Here is a 13,048-nt window from a genome sequence, read left to right as displayed (position 1 = left end):
GTAGGGCTGACAACCCTATACGGAAAACCGATGTTACGGAGCTACGAAAGGAGCCTCGGACAGGATGGACTTTAAAACGACGGACCCGGGAACGACAACGGAATAACGATTTGCGCATTTTCTCATAGAACGTGTGCTCCCTGTACAGAGATGAAACTGATGAGCAGTTAGCCGGTACCCTGTCCCAATATAGGGCTGATATAACAGCGTTACAGGAGATGCGTTGGACAGGGACCGGTTTCCTGGAGAAGAGCCACTACACCATATATTATAGCGGTCATCCAGTAAACCTTGTACTCGGGGTGGGTTGCTTAGGCAGGCAAAAAATGAAACCTGCTGTTATCGGCCTTGAAAACATAAGCTATGCACTCTGCGCTTGCGAGGCAAGTTTCGAAATATAAGCCTCATTAACGTTCACGCCCCTACAGAGGAGACTGCAGAGTCGGAGAAGGATACCTTCTACGAGGCTGTAGAACGAACCCTCGAAGCCTGTCCCAGATATGATATCAAAATCATACTTGGGGATTTTAACAGCCAAGTAGGGAAGGAGCTCGTATTCAGGCGATACGTTGGCTCCCATAGCTTCCACGAAAAAACAAATGATAACGGACTGCGGATTATTCAATTAGCAGGGTCACACGAAATGGTTGTTGGAAGTACCTGGTTTGCGCGGAAAGCGGTCCACAAACATACGTGGGCCTCTCCAGACGGGGCCACTTTCAACCAAATTGACCACGTGTTGATCGAACGTCGCCACCTCTCAGCCTTGATGAATGTCAGAACATATAGGGGGGCCAATACAGACTCGGATCACTATCTCGTTGGCATGGTGTTCCGAGCTCGAATAACAACACCACCAAGAATCCCCTCTGACAATCAGGTGGGAGTTAACACTGAAGCCATCCACAACACAACCCTCCGCGACACCTATAAGAGGGAAATGGATGCCGCAATAACTGCAATCAACAGAGGACCTGGAGATGAAGCATAAACAAATGATCTTCACAATCACCTGAAGAACGTTATCATGCCGCAAAAGGAGTCGGAACGGCTGGTTTGACGATGAATGTAAGCTAGCAACGGAACGGAAGAATACCGCATACGAGTAATACGAGTAATGTTGCATTCTCAAAGAACGCGGGCAGGCGCAGAGACGAACTCCGTCGAGCGGAGAAGCGACTGCACAGACGGAAAAAGGAAGCCTGGGAGAACCAACAAGTGTGTGAACTAGAAAAGTACAAGGAACAACCGCAACAGGCGCGGAAGTTTTACCAACAAGTCAACAGGATCAAGCCTTATAAACCTCGATGCTCATCCTGCCGAGACAAAGAGGGAAATCTGATTTTCGACAGAATGGGCATATTAGAGCGGTGAGTCGAGTACTTTGATGAGCTACTGAACAACCAGGACATCGGCGAGTTGGAGGTCCCGCCAACTGAAGACGACGGACAAATACCAGTTACACCAAGTGGTTCATCAATTTGTGCTCAAGGTATAGGACAGCGAATCAATGCCTGACGATTGGCAACGAGCCATTATCTGTCGCATACATAAAAAGGGAGATATCACACAGTGCAGCAATTATAGAGGTATCACGTTGCTGAGTACCATCTAAAAGATATTCTCCACTATCTTGCTAGGCCGGATAGCCCCATACGCCCAGAACATCATTGGCCCATACCAAAGAGGCTTCACTCCAGGCTAATCAGCAACGGATCAGACTTTCTCTCTGTGGCAAGCGATGGAAAAACTGTTGTAATATGGACAACAGTTGCACTATCTATTCATCGACTTTAAAGCCGCCTATGATAACATAACCAAGTTAAAAGTGTACGCGGCCATGAGAGAATTCGATACCCCGACGAAATTAATAAGACTGACTAGGCTGACCCTGACCAATGTGCGAGGCTAGATAAAAGCAGCAGGATCATTCTCAAGACCATTCGACATCAACAACGGTCTACAACAAGGGGATGCCCTATCATGCGTCCTCTTTAACCTGGCCCTCGAGAAAATGATCCGTGATGCTGAGGTAAATGCAAGAGCCACCATCCTCTTCAAGTCCACCCAACTACAGGCGTATGCTGACGATATTGACATCATGGAAAGAACAACCAGATCGAGCAGGCGGCGTGAAATCTTGGGCTGCACATTAATGAAGACAAGACGAAGTACATGGTGGCAACGTCATACTCCAAAATCGAAAGAGCAAACAACATCGAATCGCACCGATCAAACGAAAACAATGAAGAAGAAGACTACAACTTTGAGACCATTGAAAATTTCTTCTATCTAGGGTTGAAAATCACAACCGATAACAGTTATGACTATGAAATCCTCGCACGGTTGTTGGCTGTCAACAGAGCCTATTTCAGCTTACAAAGACTGTTCCGCTCGAAACGTCTCACCATAGAGTCAAAGCTCTTACTGTACAAGACTATGATCTTGCCAGTCCGCATGTATTCCTCGGAAACTTGGGTTCTTAGCAAGAAAAATTGCGAACTCTTGGCCGTGTTCGAGAGAAGAATCCTCCGAAAAATGTTTGCCCCCTACATGAGGATGGACGATTTCGTAGCCTACACAATGACGAAATCTATGAGCGATACGATGCCCGTCAGGTTGTGGATAAAATCTGGCTCAATAGTTTACGGTGGGCGGCTCGCCTAATCCCTGTTGGTGAGGATAATGCAGTCTGGAAAGACTATAAGGCAATATCTATGGTAGAAAAAAAAGACGAGGCAGACTCTGGGGATTGTAGATGGTGTCGTGATTCGAGCTCGGAGCACCATGCCAACGAGATAGTGGTCCGAGTCGATATTGGCCCCCCCATATGTTCTGGCATTCATCTCTGAGTGTAATATTATTAGCGAATGCGAAGAATGTAACCTGCAGCAGATATAAAAAGGGCTGGGGAGAAGTAGATTCTTCATGAATGGAGTTTTAATTTTTCACTCGAATGTCAATTATTCTTTTATGACGTCAGCATCTTATTTGTATGGGTTAGGATGATGTTAGCTTGGCTTGCGTATTCACGATACTGCCCTCTATGCCGGTGCATTTAGTACTCCCAGGATGAACTTAAGGGGAATTTTCCAGTCAATTCCTAAAAGTTGGTAATATACTATTAGTAAGTTTATTTGAGCAGATATCGGAATGGGACATATTTTGAGACCTAGATTTCAGCTAAGCGCACCACCCTTAATTTTTCGGGTTAGGTAGTTTTCGAAAATGAGTCCTATCTCACTTAAAGTGTGTACATTTTGACTCCTTAGTTGTGGAATTTGCAATTCACGTCAAAACTAAGATCCGATTCGGAAAGTACTAATTGAGACCTTTCATTCGATACTATGCTATCATTCGATGAAAAAAATTTTTACATCTACCCTTTATATGCATGCACATTTATGTCACCCACGTATGCGTGGGATTTGATAGTTCCCATATGTCCACCAAATTTCGTTTGGATCGGATTAGCCGTTTTGGAGAAAAGCGCATGTGACAGACAGACAGACAGTGAATCGATTTTAATAAGATTTTGTTTCACACAAAACCTTAAAAACATAACAAAGATAATTAGTCGCTAAGAGATATGCTCTTTGTGTTTGTGAATGGAGTTGCCTTTTTCAACAGGCTAAATAAAAAGGGAAAACTTTTTAGGATAATTGGTCTAGTCTGTATACTAATGTAGGTGAATATAATTGGCCAGTTGTGAAGATTTGAATCATTACGTTATTTTCATGGAAAAATGAATTGTCGGTGATATTTTTGTGAACGAGAGTGACCAAATATCAATTATTTTAATTAACATGGAAAAAGAAGGCGGATTCCTTCTCGTTTTTATGTTTTTGAATTATGTCTCAAAAAACCCAGTCCTGGTTTAAGCATGTGTATGTAGTAGGAATTCTTGTGATGTAAATAAAAGTTCCCATTTAAACTTACTTTTATACTTGTTGAATTGAAGTGGTATAAAAATGGAAAAAACATATGTCGATAGTTATTAAGTTTCAATTCAATTTAGCCACGGAAACGTTAGACAGTGGTTTACAGCCTTTCACGTATAACGTTTTTATGGATTGATGATGGCGTCCAGCCTGATGTAATACTTTCGTATAGGTTACGTCTACCGTTGTGGTCTAGCATGAAGTGTCCTAACAAACCAATTGGATTGTCATGCAAACGATTTACTATTGTTATAATATGTCGTTCTGGTAATAGCTGCTAGTTCCCGCGGAATGAACCTACACTGTGGAGTATTTCCGATACATTCTTGTTGGCGCTGTCGAATGTTTTTTCAAAATCATTTTCTGTACTTGCTTCGGTAATTTTTGATTAACTGGCGAAAACTCACACTTATAAGAAACATTTAAATTAACAATTCGTTTTGGATGTGATTGTTACTCACCACTTTCTCTCGACTGCGTAAGACACCAAGTTTGCCAAATCGTACATGAAAGGGTGAACACTGAAATTTTCCGTCTGGTTGTTCAACGACGATCACATCGATCGCACCCGTCAGGGTAGCTCCATTTATTTCGCTATAAAATTCCTTGAAGTTACTGAATACACGTACCAAGCTATTCATATTTGCTTTGTTTTTAATAGCTTCCAAACACTATGCCGCGAGCAAAAGGTTCAATCTGTTGGTATTTCGATTTTAGCACTCGGATTGTAAAGCACTGAACATAAATTCAAACTTCATACAAGAGTGCACAGCTATCTTAATCATCAAGAACTCTAATATTATGTGTTCACCCAACACAAATGTTTTAGTTAATTTTCATGTCTATGTTTGGTTAGTACAATAGAAACACTTTTATATGGTTTATTTTAAGCGTCCAACGCTTCCACCGTGCAAGTTGCACACTGAAATAAAAAAAATATTCTTATACTCAATAGGCAGATAACATTGCATAGAAATAAAATAATATATAAATTTATATAATTACTAAAATGGAAATAGTGTGACGATCTTCGTGACAAATGCAGGATAGGGAAGAGAAGAATAATTTTGAAAAGCGCAGGAATTACATAGGTAAAGGTAGTTGATAGCAGGAATGTAAAAGCCAACACTTCAGCACCCGAATGAACGCCGTTAAAATGTGTTATCAAAACTGTTGAATCTTTGTGGCGCTGACTCTGTTTCGGTTTAGACTGTCGCACAGGAGTACCTCTGGGTTTTGCATCATCATCATCAACGGCGCAACAACCGGTATCCGGTTTAGGCCTGCTTTAATAAGGACCTTCAGACACCCCGGCTTTGCCTCAAGGTCCACCAATTCGATATCCCTAAAAGTTGTCTGGCATCCTGACCTACACCATTGCTCCATCTTAGGCAGGGTCTGCGTCGTCATCTCTTTCTACCATAGATATTGCCCTTAAAGACTTTCCGGGCTGAATCATCCTGGTCCGGATTAAGTGACCGGTTTTTGTAAACTGAAATCGACTGTGTTGACAGCCAACAACCGTGCGCGGATTTCATAGTCATAACTGTTATCGGTTGTGATTTTCAACCCTAGATAGAAGAAATTTTCAATGGTCTCAAAGTTGTAGTCTTCTTCTTCATTGTTTTCGTTTGATCGGTGCGATTCGATGTTGTTCGCTCTTTCGATTTTGGAGTATGACGTTGCCACCATGTACTTCGTCTTGTCTTCATTAATGTGCAGCCCAAGATTTCACGCCGCCTGCTCGATCTGGAGGAAGGTAGACTGCACATCTTGGGTTGTTCTTCCCATGATGTCGATATCGTCAGCATACGCCTGTAGTTGGGTGGACTTGAAGAGGATGATGGCTCTTGCATTTACATCGGCATCGCGAATCACTTTCTCAAGGGCCAGGTTAAAGAGGACGCATGATAGAGTATCCCCTTGTCTTAGACCACTGTTGATGTTGAATGATCTCGTGAATGATCCTGCTACTCGCACATTGGTCGGGGCAACCTAGTCAGTCTTATTAATTTCGTCGGGATACCGAATTCTCTCATCGCCGTGTCCAGTTTTACCCTGGCTATGCTGTCATAGACGGCTTTAAAATCGATGAAAAGATGGTGCAACTGACGGCCAGAGAAAATCTGAACTGTTTCTGATTTGCCTGGAGTAAAGTCTCTTTGGTATGGTCCAATGATGTTCTGAGCATATGGGGCTATTCGGCCTAGCGGATAGCGGAGAATATCTTATAGATGGTACTCAGCATCATGATACCTCTATAGTTGCTGCACCGCGTGATATCCCCTCTTTTCTGTATGGGACACATAATGCTCCGTTGCCAGTCGTCAGGCATTGATTTGCTGTCCCATACTTTGAGCATCAGTTGATGAACCACTTGCTGTAATTGGTCGCCTTCATATTTAACCAATTCGGCTGTAATTCCATCGTCACCTGGCGACTTATGATTTTTAAGCCGATGAATTGCACGGACTGTTTCTTATATGTTTGGTGGTGGCAGTATATGTGCGTCGTCTTCAGTTGGCGCGACCTCCAGCTCGCCGATATTTTGGCTGTTGAGCGGTTCATCAAAATACTCAACCCATCACTCTAATATGCCCATTCTGTCGGAAATCAGGTTTCCCTCTTTGTCTCGGCAGAATGAGGATCGAGGTGTATAAGGCTTCATCTCCCCCCTTCCTCTCTTGCTCCTGTTTTGTTCGTTTCCGTCTGTGAAGGCGCTTCTCCCTTCGACAAAGTTCGTGGTAAGTTTCTACGCGTGCCCGTTCTTTGACGTGTGCAGCATTCTTCCGTTCCGTTGCTAGCTTACATTCATCGTCAAACCAACCGTTCCAACTTTTCTTGCGGCTAGGGCCAAGCATGTTTGTGGCCGTTTCAATGATAACGTTCTTCAGGTGGTTGTGAAGATCATTTGTTGATGCTTCATCTCCAGGACATCTTTTAGCTGTGGTTATTGCGGCATCCATTTCCCCTTATAGGTGTTACGGAGGCCTGTGTTATGAACGGCTTCAGTGTTCACTTTCACTTGACAGTCAGAGGGGATTGTAATTGGTGTCGTCATTCAAGCTCGGAGCAATATGCAAACGAGATAGTAGTCCGAATCTATATTGGCCCCCCTATATGTTCTTATATTCATCAAGGTTTGGTTGAAAGTATTCCTATCTGGAGAGGCCCACGTATGTTTGTGGACCGCTTTCCGCGCAAACCAGATACTTCCAACAATCATTTCGTGTGATACTGCTAACTGAATAATTCGCAGTCCATTATCATTGGTATCTCTATGTAAGCTATGGCAGCTGACGTATCGCCTGAACCTTCAAGTATGATTTTAATATCATACTTGGGACAGGCTTCGATTGTCCGCTCAACTGCCTCGTAGAAGGTATCCTTCTTCGACTCTGCCGTCTTTTCTGTAGGGCCGTGAAAGTTTATGAGGATTATGTTTCTAAGTTTGCATAGCAAGCGCAGAGTGCATAGCCGGTCGCTTATGTTTTCAAAGCCCATAACAGCAGGTCTCATTTTCTGGCTGACTAAGAAACCTACTCCGAGCACATGATTTACTGGATGGCCACTATAATAGTGGTGTAGTGGCTCTTACATCATTGCAAATCATTACTCCATTGTCGTTGCGAGGGTTGGTCATTTTGGAAACCGTCCTGCTCGAGACTCCTTCTGTAGCTTCGCAACTTTGGTTTTCCGTGTAGGGTTGTCAGCCCTACCCAACACCCAACCTGGATGACCAGCTGGTACATTTTCTCCCGTTTTTAGGCGCGGGAGACTCGCCTTCATCCTTCTACATCTCCAGTTTTTCATTAAGAAAGAACTCCCAGCGACTACCACGTGGAGGTGGAGATAGGCTTTGGTAGTAAAGCTGTTGGTGTTGGTTCAGCAGCCGTTTCTCAGGTTTTATACTCCGTCGTGGGTACCAATCCACGTTTCGCCCCGGAACCTATACTACCTTTTAACCCATGAATGTTTGTATACTGCGATAGTGTGTGACATTTATGTGCTGCGAGATGAAGTCATTTGTTGGATTGAGATTCTCTAATGCAATTTAGGTGGCAGACTTCGCAGTCCCGCAGGTACATCAAAGCCGCTTCACGTTTTTCTTGATGTTCACCGAGGCAGCGCACTCGTTCTTGTCGCAGAATCTACGGATCCGCGTATCAATGAATGTGTCTAATATAAAATATACCGTACCTTCGCACCTACGATTCCGAATGCTTCACATCTATCAAATACAACAAACACTGCCTCAAGAGTAAGGAAACGCAGGTGTTTTGTTCTTAGTGACATAATGTCTTCAGTGATATGGTTACATGCTCTGTGCTGATGCTAACTAGTTAGCTAAGATTGACCCGGATATTTATATCGATGGAAAATGAATCAAAGTCAGACCGAAGATAGTTTGAAGCTATAGATGATAATCTGAAACCCTATCGACTTTACTTGGACCCATCTTACGAACGTGATAAATCCGACCTAGACGAAACGACCACCCAACGAAAGTCTAAAGAAGGTGGGCACTGTAAACATCCCTTTATTATTGTTCCTAGATCACCCATCGTAAATCTATTTTTCAACTCCGGTAAGAATTCAATAATGAAACTACTTCAGTTTGCGCCTTTGGAGCATAATTTCGTATGTGGCCTTCCGTTCGTCAGCGCCATTTCCCTTCAGTTCGTATAATAGCCATTTCTCCTATTGGTACTACAAACAAGAATTTTCCGTTAAGCAAAAGTTTCATTTCAGGATCTACTTTTCTTTTGGTTGTCCTTCGTCTTTTTTGTCAACATTACCTTTTCCAAAGAATTGAAACTAGCTTTCATAAACAAGTCGGAATACCGGAAGCTGGACGCTTCGTTTATAAAGATTTCGTGATCATCTTGTTTCAAAAATGTCTGTGCCCGGTTTTCCATTCATATATAGCTAAAATTTTGAAATATTCCTTGATATATCCAACTCCGTTCATACGAGTTCACTTTATATGCTGATGACGTCTTACCCGCAAATAAATTCATGTGAAATACAAAATTTTGAACTTCTATAACTTTGTTAATAATAGTAGCATTGACTTCAAACTTTCCAAAATTGTTTACTATATATATAATGGCCCCCAGATTGTACCTCTGAGATGATCTTAAAATATAAACAGATACACTTCTATAATATGGTATTATACTATTATTAACTTTGAGCAGCTATCGGAATAGAATGTACCATATTTTGAGGCTTAGATTTTATATAGGTGTAACTGTAATTTTTTTAAAAATTTTCGGTTGGATAGGTTCTGAGAACGAGATCTGTTGCACTTTTCGAGCCATACACTTTGAGTCCTCACTTCCATATCTTTCAACTAATATCAGAAATGAGATCCGTTTCGGAAAGTACTAATCAAGCCTTTTCATTTTCCCACATGGCCATATTCTATAAAAAAAATTTACACCTCCCTTTCGCATGTAGCAACTTAATATAAAATGACCCCACTTGCTGTATGGAAAGAGATTCACAAACCACACGCTCGTACCAAATTTCATGACAATAGCCTCAGCGGTTTCCAAACAAATCGGGTGTGACAGACAGACATTCAATCGATCCTAATAAGGTTTTGTTTCACACAAATTTCAAACAAGTCCGTATAGCGGAAGCTGGGCGCTTCAAGTATCTTATATAAGGAACTCGCCATGCACGATTTTCCATTCGTAGATAGCTAAGAATATAAAGTATTCCGTCATGCCAAACTAAAAGATACACAGACTGGTACCGCATTGATAAATTGATCTAACGCAACTTCACGCATTTCCACTTTACTCGGTGCACAAAAGCATATACGTAAATTAAAAATCCGCTGATAACCAGGTACACAAATGTCTATTATATTGGTTACTACCGGCAAGTTTCATTATACATACATATAGATACACATTGAGTAGTAGTAATTGAAACTGATACGCAAATAACCAAAAAGCCAAAAAAAGAAACTAAAACGTCTCCATGGCCCCGTCATTCAAATAAACTCACTTTATATGATGATGACGTCATACACGGCTTAGGGTGCAATGAATTTACCTGAAATGTGGAATTTCGACCTAGAAATAGTGGATGAAGTGGCGTTTCACAATTGTGTTATTTGTGATCGACGTATTAACAAACGTGTTTATCGCAATGTCGTCCGTCCTGTCGCCCTCTATAGTTCTGAGTATTGGCCGACTATAAAAAACAATGAACGGCGTCTTGCGGTGATGGAGATGAAGATGCTACGTTGGACTAGGATGATGAGGATATCCGCGATCGTTATGCGGTTGCACCGATCGTGGAAAAGTTACGAGAGAGGCATTTTCGATAGTATGATCACGCAATTTGTGCTAACGAAAATCCACTTGCCAAGATTGGCCTAAACATCGAAGTCGATGGTAAAAAACCAAAAGGCAGGCCGAAACAACGGTGGCTTTATGATGGGGATTTGAAAGCCTCGAGATTGCACCCAGATCAGGCATACGATAGAGCCAAATGGCGACGCCGATCACGACGAGCCGACCCCGCTTGTGAACGAGACAAAGGCTGAAGAAAAAGAAGAATAAATAGAACAAACTTTGTTAATGATAGTTGGATTGCCTTCAAACTTTGCAGAAATATGTCCTACTAAAATAGGTCAAAATTTCGCATTTCAGGTAAATTTATTGCACCCTAAGATGTGTATCGTGCATCATCATGCATATGCTGAAATATGCCAAATTTTGCCCTTCTGGGATGAACTTAAGGAGGGTTTTCCAGTAAATTTCTATTATTCACTTCATTTGTGCATATATCAGAACCGGATGTATTTTGAGGCCTAGATTTCGTATAGATGTATCACAGCGGATTTTTTCAGATGTTTAGATTGGATAGGTTCTGAGAACGAGATCTGTTTCACTTTTTGCGGTACACATTTTGAGTCCTATCTCCCCTACATTTCACCCAATATCAGAAATAAGGTGGAAAGGTACTATTTGGGCCCGTTCATTTAAGGGGGTCATCCCGTGTGAAGGCGGTTTTTTCGGTTTTTTTTTTTAGAAACTTTTTGTGAAAAACTGGATAAAGATACAAATACGAATTTTTCACCATATATTTATTAATATCTTGAGCAAGTGTAATAATTTTCCCAGTACGATAGCTTAGTTCATTATTGAAATACAGAGCAATTTATACATACATCTCCAAAAAGTCATTTTAAAGAAAAAAAAAAAGTAAACGGCATTTTAACGTGCGAATTTAGCTACAGCCCGCAAACTAGGATTATTAAAAAATATTAGAAGCAAAATTTTTGGTGCCTTGTTAAACTTTTTTTTTTGTGAATTTTGGTGTTTTTTCATCATGCCAAAAAAAAATTCGATTCCGCGGATCCGACACACGGGATGATACCCTTAACACCCCAAATGACCATATTGTGTGTAAAAAAAGTTGCACCCCTTTTCGCAAAACGGTGTCATTCGCAGCCTCTCGTCAAATTTCGTGACAATCGGTTCAACCGTTTCTGAGTAAATCGGATGTGACACACTGACAGACATTGAATTGATTTTAATAAGGTTTTGTTTCACACAAACACCTTATTAACATCGGTTTAGTGTTTGTATATCTGTCTATTTGTCACACGAATGTTTCTCAGAAAAGGTTATATTGATTGACACCAAATTTAATGAGACGGTGGAAACTACGAACGCCCGCGTATGCAGTGATTTTCATTGCTTTAAGTGGAATTTAAGCGTCTCCATATATGCAAAAGGGGGTGTTCGCATACAAACTTACAAAAAGACCAGAAAAACAAAGTAATTGTAAAATTGCTAATTTCGCATAATTTCTTGTACTCATATTTAAATTTAAACATTTTTTTCTGCATTACACCGCAGCATATTTTGTTAGGATAATTAATTTTAGGTTAAGGAAAATTATATATGTCCGAATAGCTCAGTGGTTAGAGCACTGGGTTATAATACGGAAGGCCGCGGTTCAAATCTCACTGGCGGCAGTGGGATTTGTATCGTGACTTGACGTCGGATACCAGTCGACTCAGCTGTGAATGAGTACCTGAGCCAAATCAGGGTGATAATCTCGGGCGAGCGCAATGCTGACCACATTGCCTCCTACAGTGTAATGTAGTGTACCGTTACGGTCTTGAATGAAGTGCTCTAACACACTTCAAGGCCCTGATCCAACATGGATTGTTGCGCCAGCGATTATTATTATATATAAACAAGTCGGGAAAGAAGCTTGACACTTCAGGTATAAAAGGTTTTGTGTTTCCCTATGTGAGGAGCATAACGTAGTTCTCCATTGGCTTATAGCATTGACCCGAGATATTGAAATCGCTCAGTTCTGGGCAGGTTACTACCATTGCCAGAACTGAGCGATTTAAATATCTCGAAGGGCAGGTTACTGCCATTGCCAGAACTCAGCGATATAAATATGTCGAGTCAATGCTATCTGCCAATGGAGAACTGCATAATGAAATTGTTTCACGCATTAATGCAACCTGGATGAAGTGGCATTCCCAACTGGTGTTCTTTATGATCGACGTATCAGAGCACGTCCCAAATCTAAAATTTACTGCAATGTCGTCCGTCTGTCGCTCTCTATAGTTCTGAGTATTGGCCGACTATAAAGGACAATGAACGGCGTCTTGCGGTAATGGGGACGAAGATGTTGCATTGCACTGGTGGTGTGACACGTTTTGATTACGTTTGAAATGAGAATATCCGCGATCGATATGGGTTTGCATCGATCGTGGAAAAACTGCAAGAGAGGCGTTTTCGATGGTGTGGTCACGTAATTCACGCTAACGAGAATTCAACAACCAGTATTGATCAGAACATCGAAGTCAATGGTAAGCAACCAAAAAGCCGGTCAAAACAATGGTGGCTTGATACGCTGGATGCGGATTTAAAGGTCTCGCTATTGCATCCTGATCAGGCATTTGATAAAATAAAATGACGAAACCGATCACCACGAGCCGACCCCGCTTATGAACTGAAGGCCGAAGAAAAAGAACAAGATGTGAGGAGCGACGAGTGCACGACAGCTCCGTGTGATATAGTTAAAAATTCCATTGCCCTCTATTTTCTAGAAAGCGA

General features: G+C 41.7%; 1 protein-coding gene across 6 annotated transcripts in view; it reads right to left on the bottom strand.

Moving 5' to 3' along the window:
* The window catches only part of LOC119660368 (phosphatidate phosphatase LPIN2), a 208,501-nt gene that overhangs the window by 153,284 nt on the left and 42,169 nt on the right, over positions 1-13,048 (bottom strand). For 5 of the 6 annotated variants that reach the window (XM_038068883.1, XM_038068880.1, XM_038068884.1 and 2 more), the window contains one exon: positions 4,403-4,863. The exons of the other annotated variant lie outside the window; for it this stretch is intronic. In XM_038068883.1, the coding sequence (XP_037924811.1) occupies positions 4,403-4,582 (180 nt within the window). In that variant the 5' untranslated portion in view covers positions 4,583-4,863. The remainder of the gene's footprint in view (positions 1-4,402; positions 4,864-13,048) is intronic. 6 annotated transcript variants of the gene reach the window in all.

The sequence above is a fragment of the Hermetia illucens genome, chromosome 6 (assembly GCF_905115235.1).
Source record: "Hermetia illucens chromosome 6, iHerIll2.2.curated.20191125, whole genome shotgun sequence".
Lineage (NCBI taxonomy): Eukaryota > Metazoa > Arthropoda > Insecta > Diptera > Stratiomyidae > Hermetia > Hermetia illucens.
The sequence above is the reverse complement of the archived record's forward strand: the minus strand, read 5'-3'. Positions and strand labels throughout refer to the sequence as shown.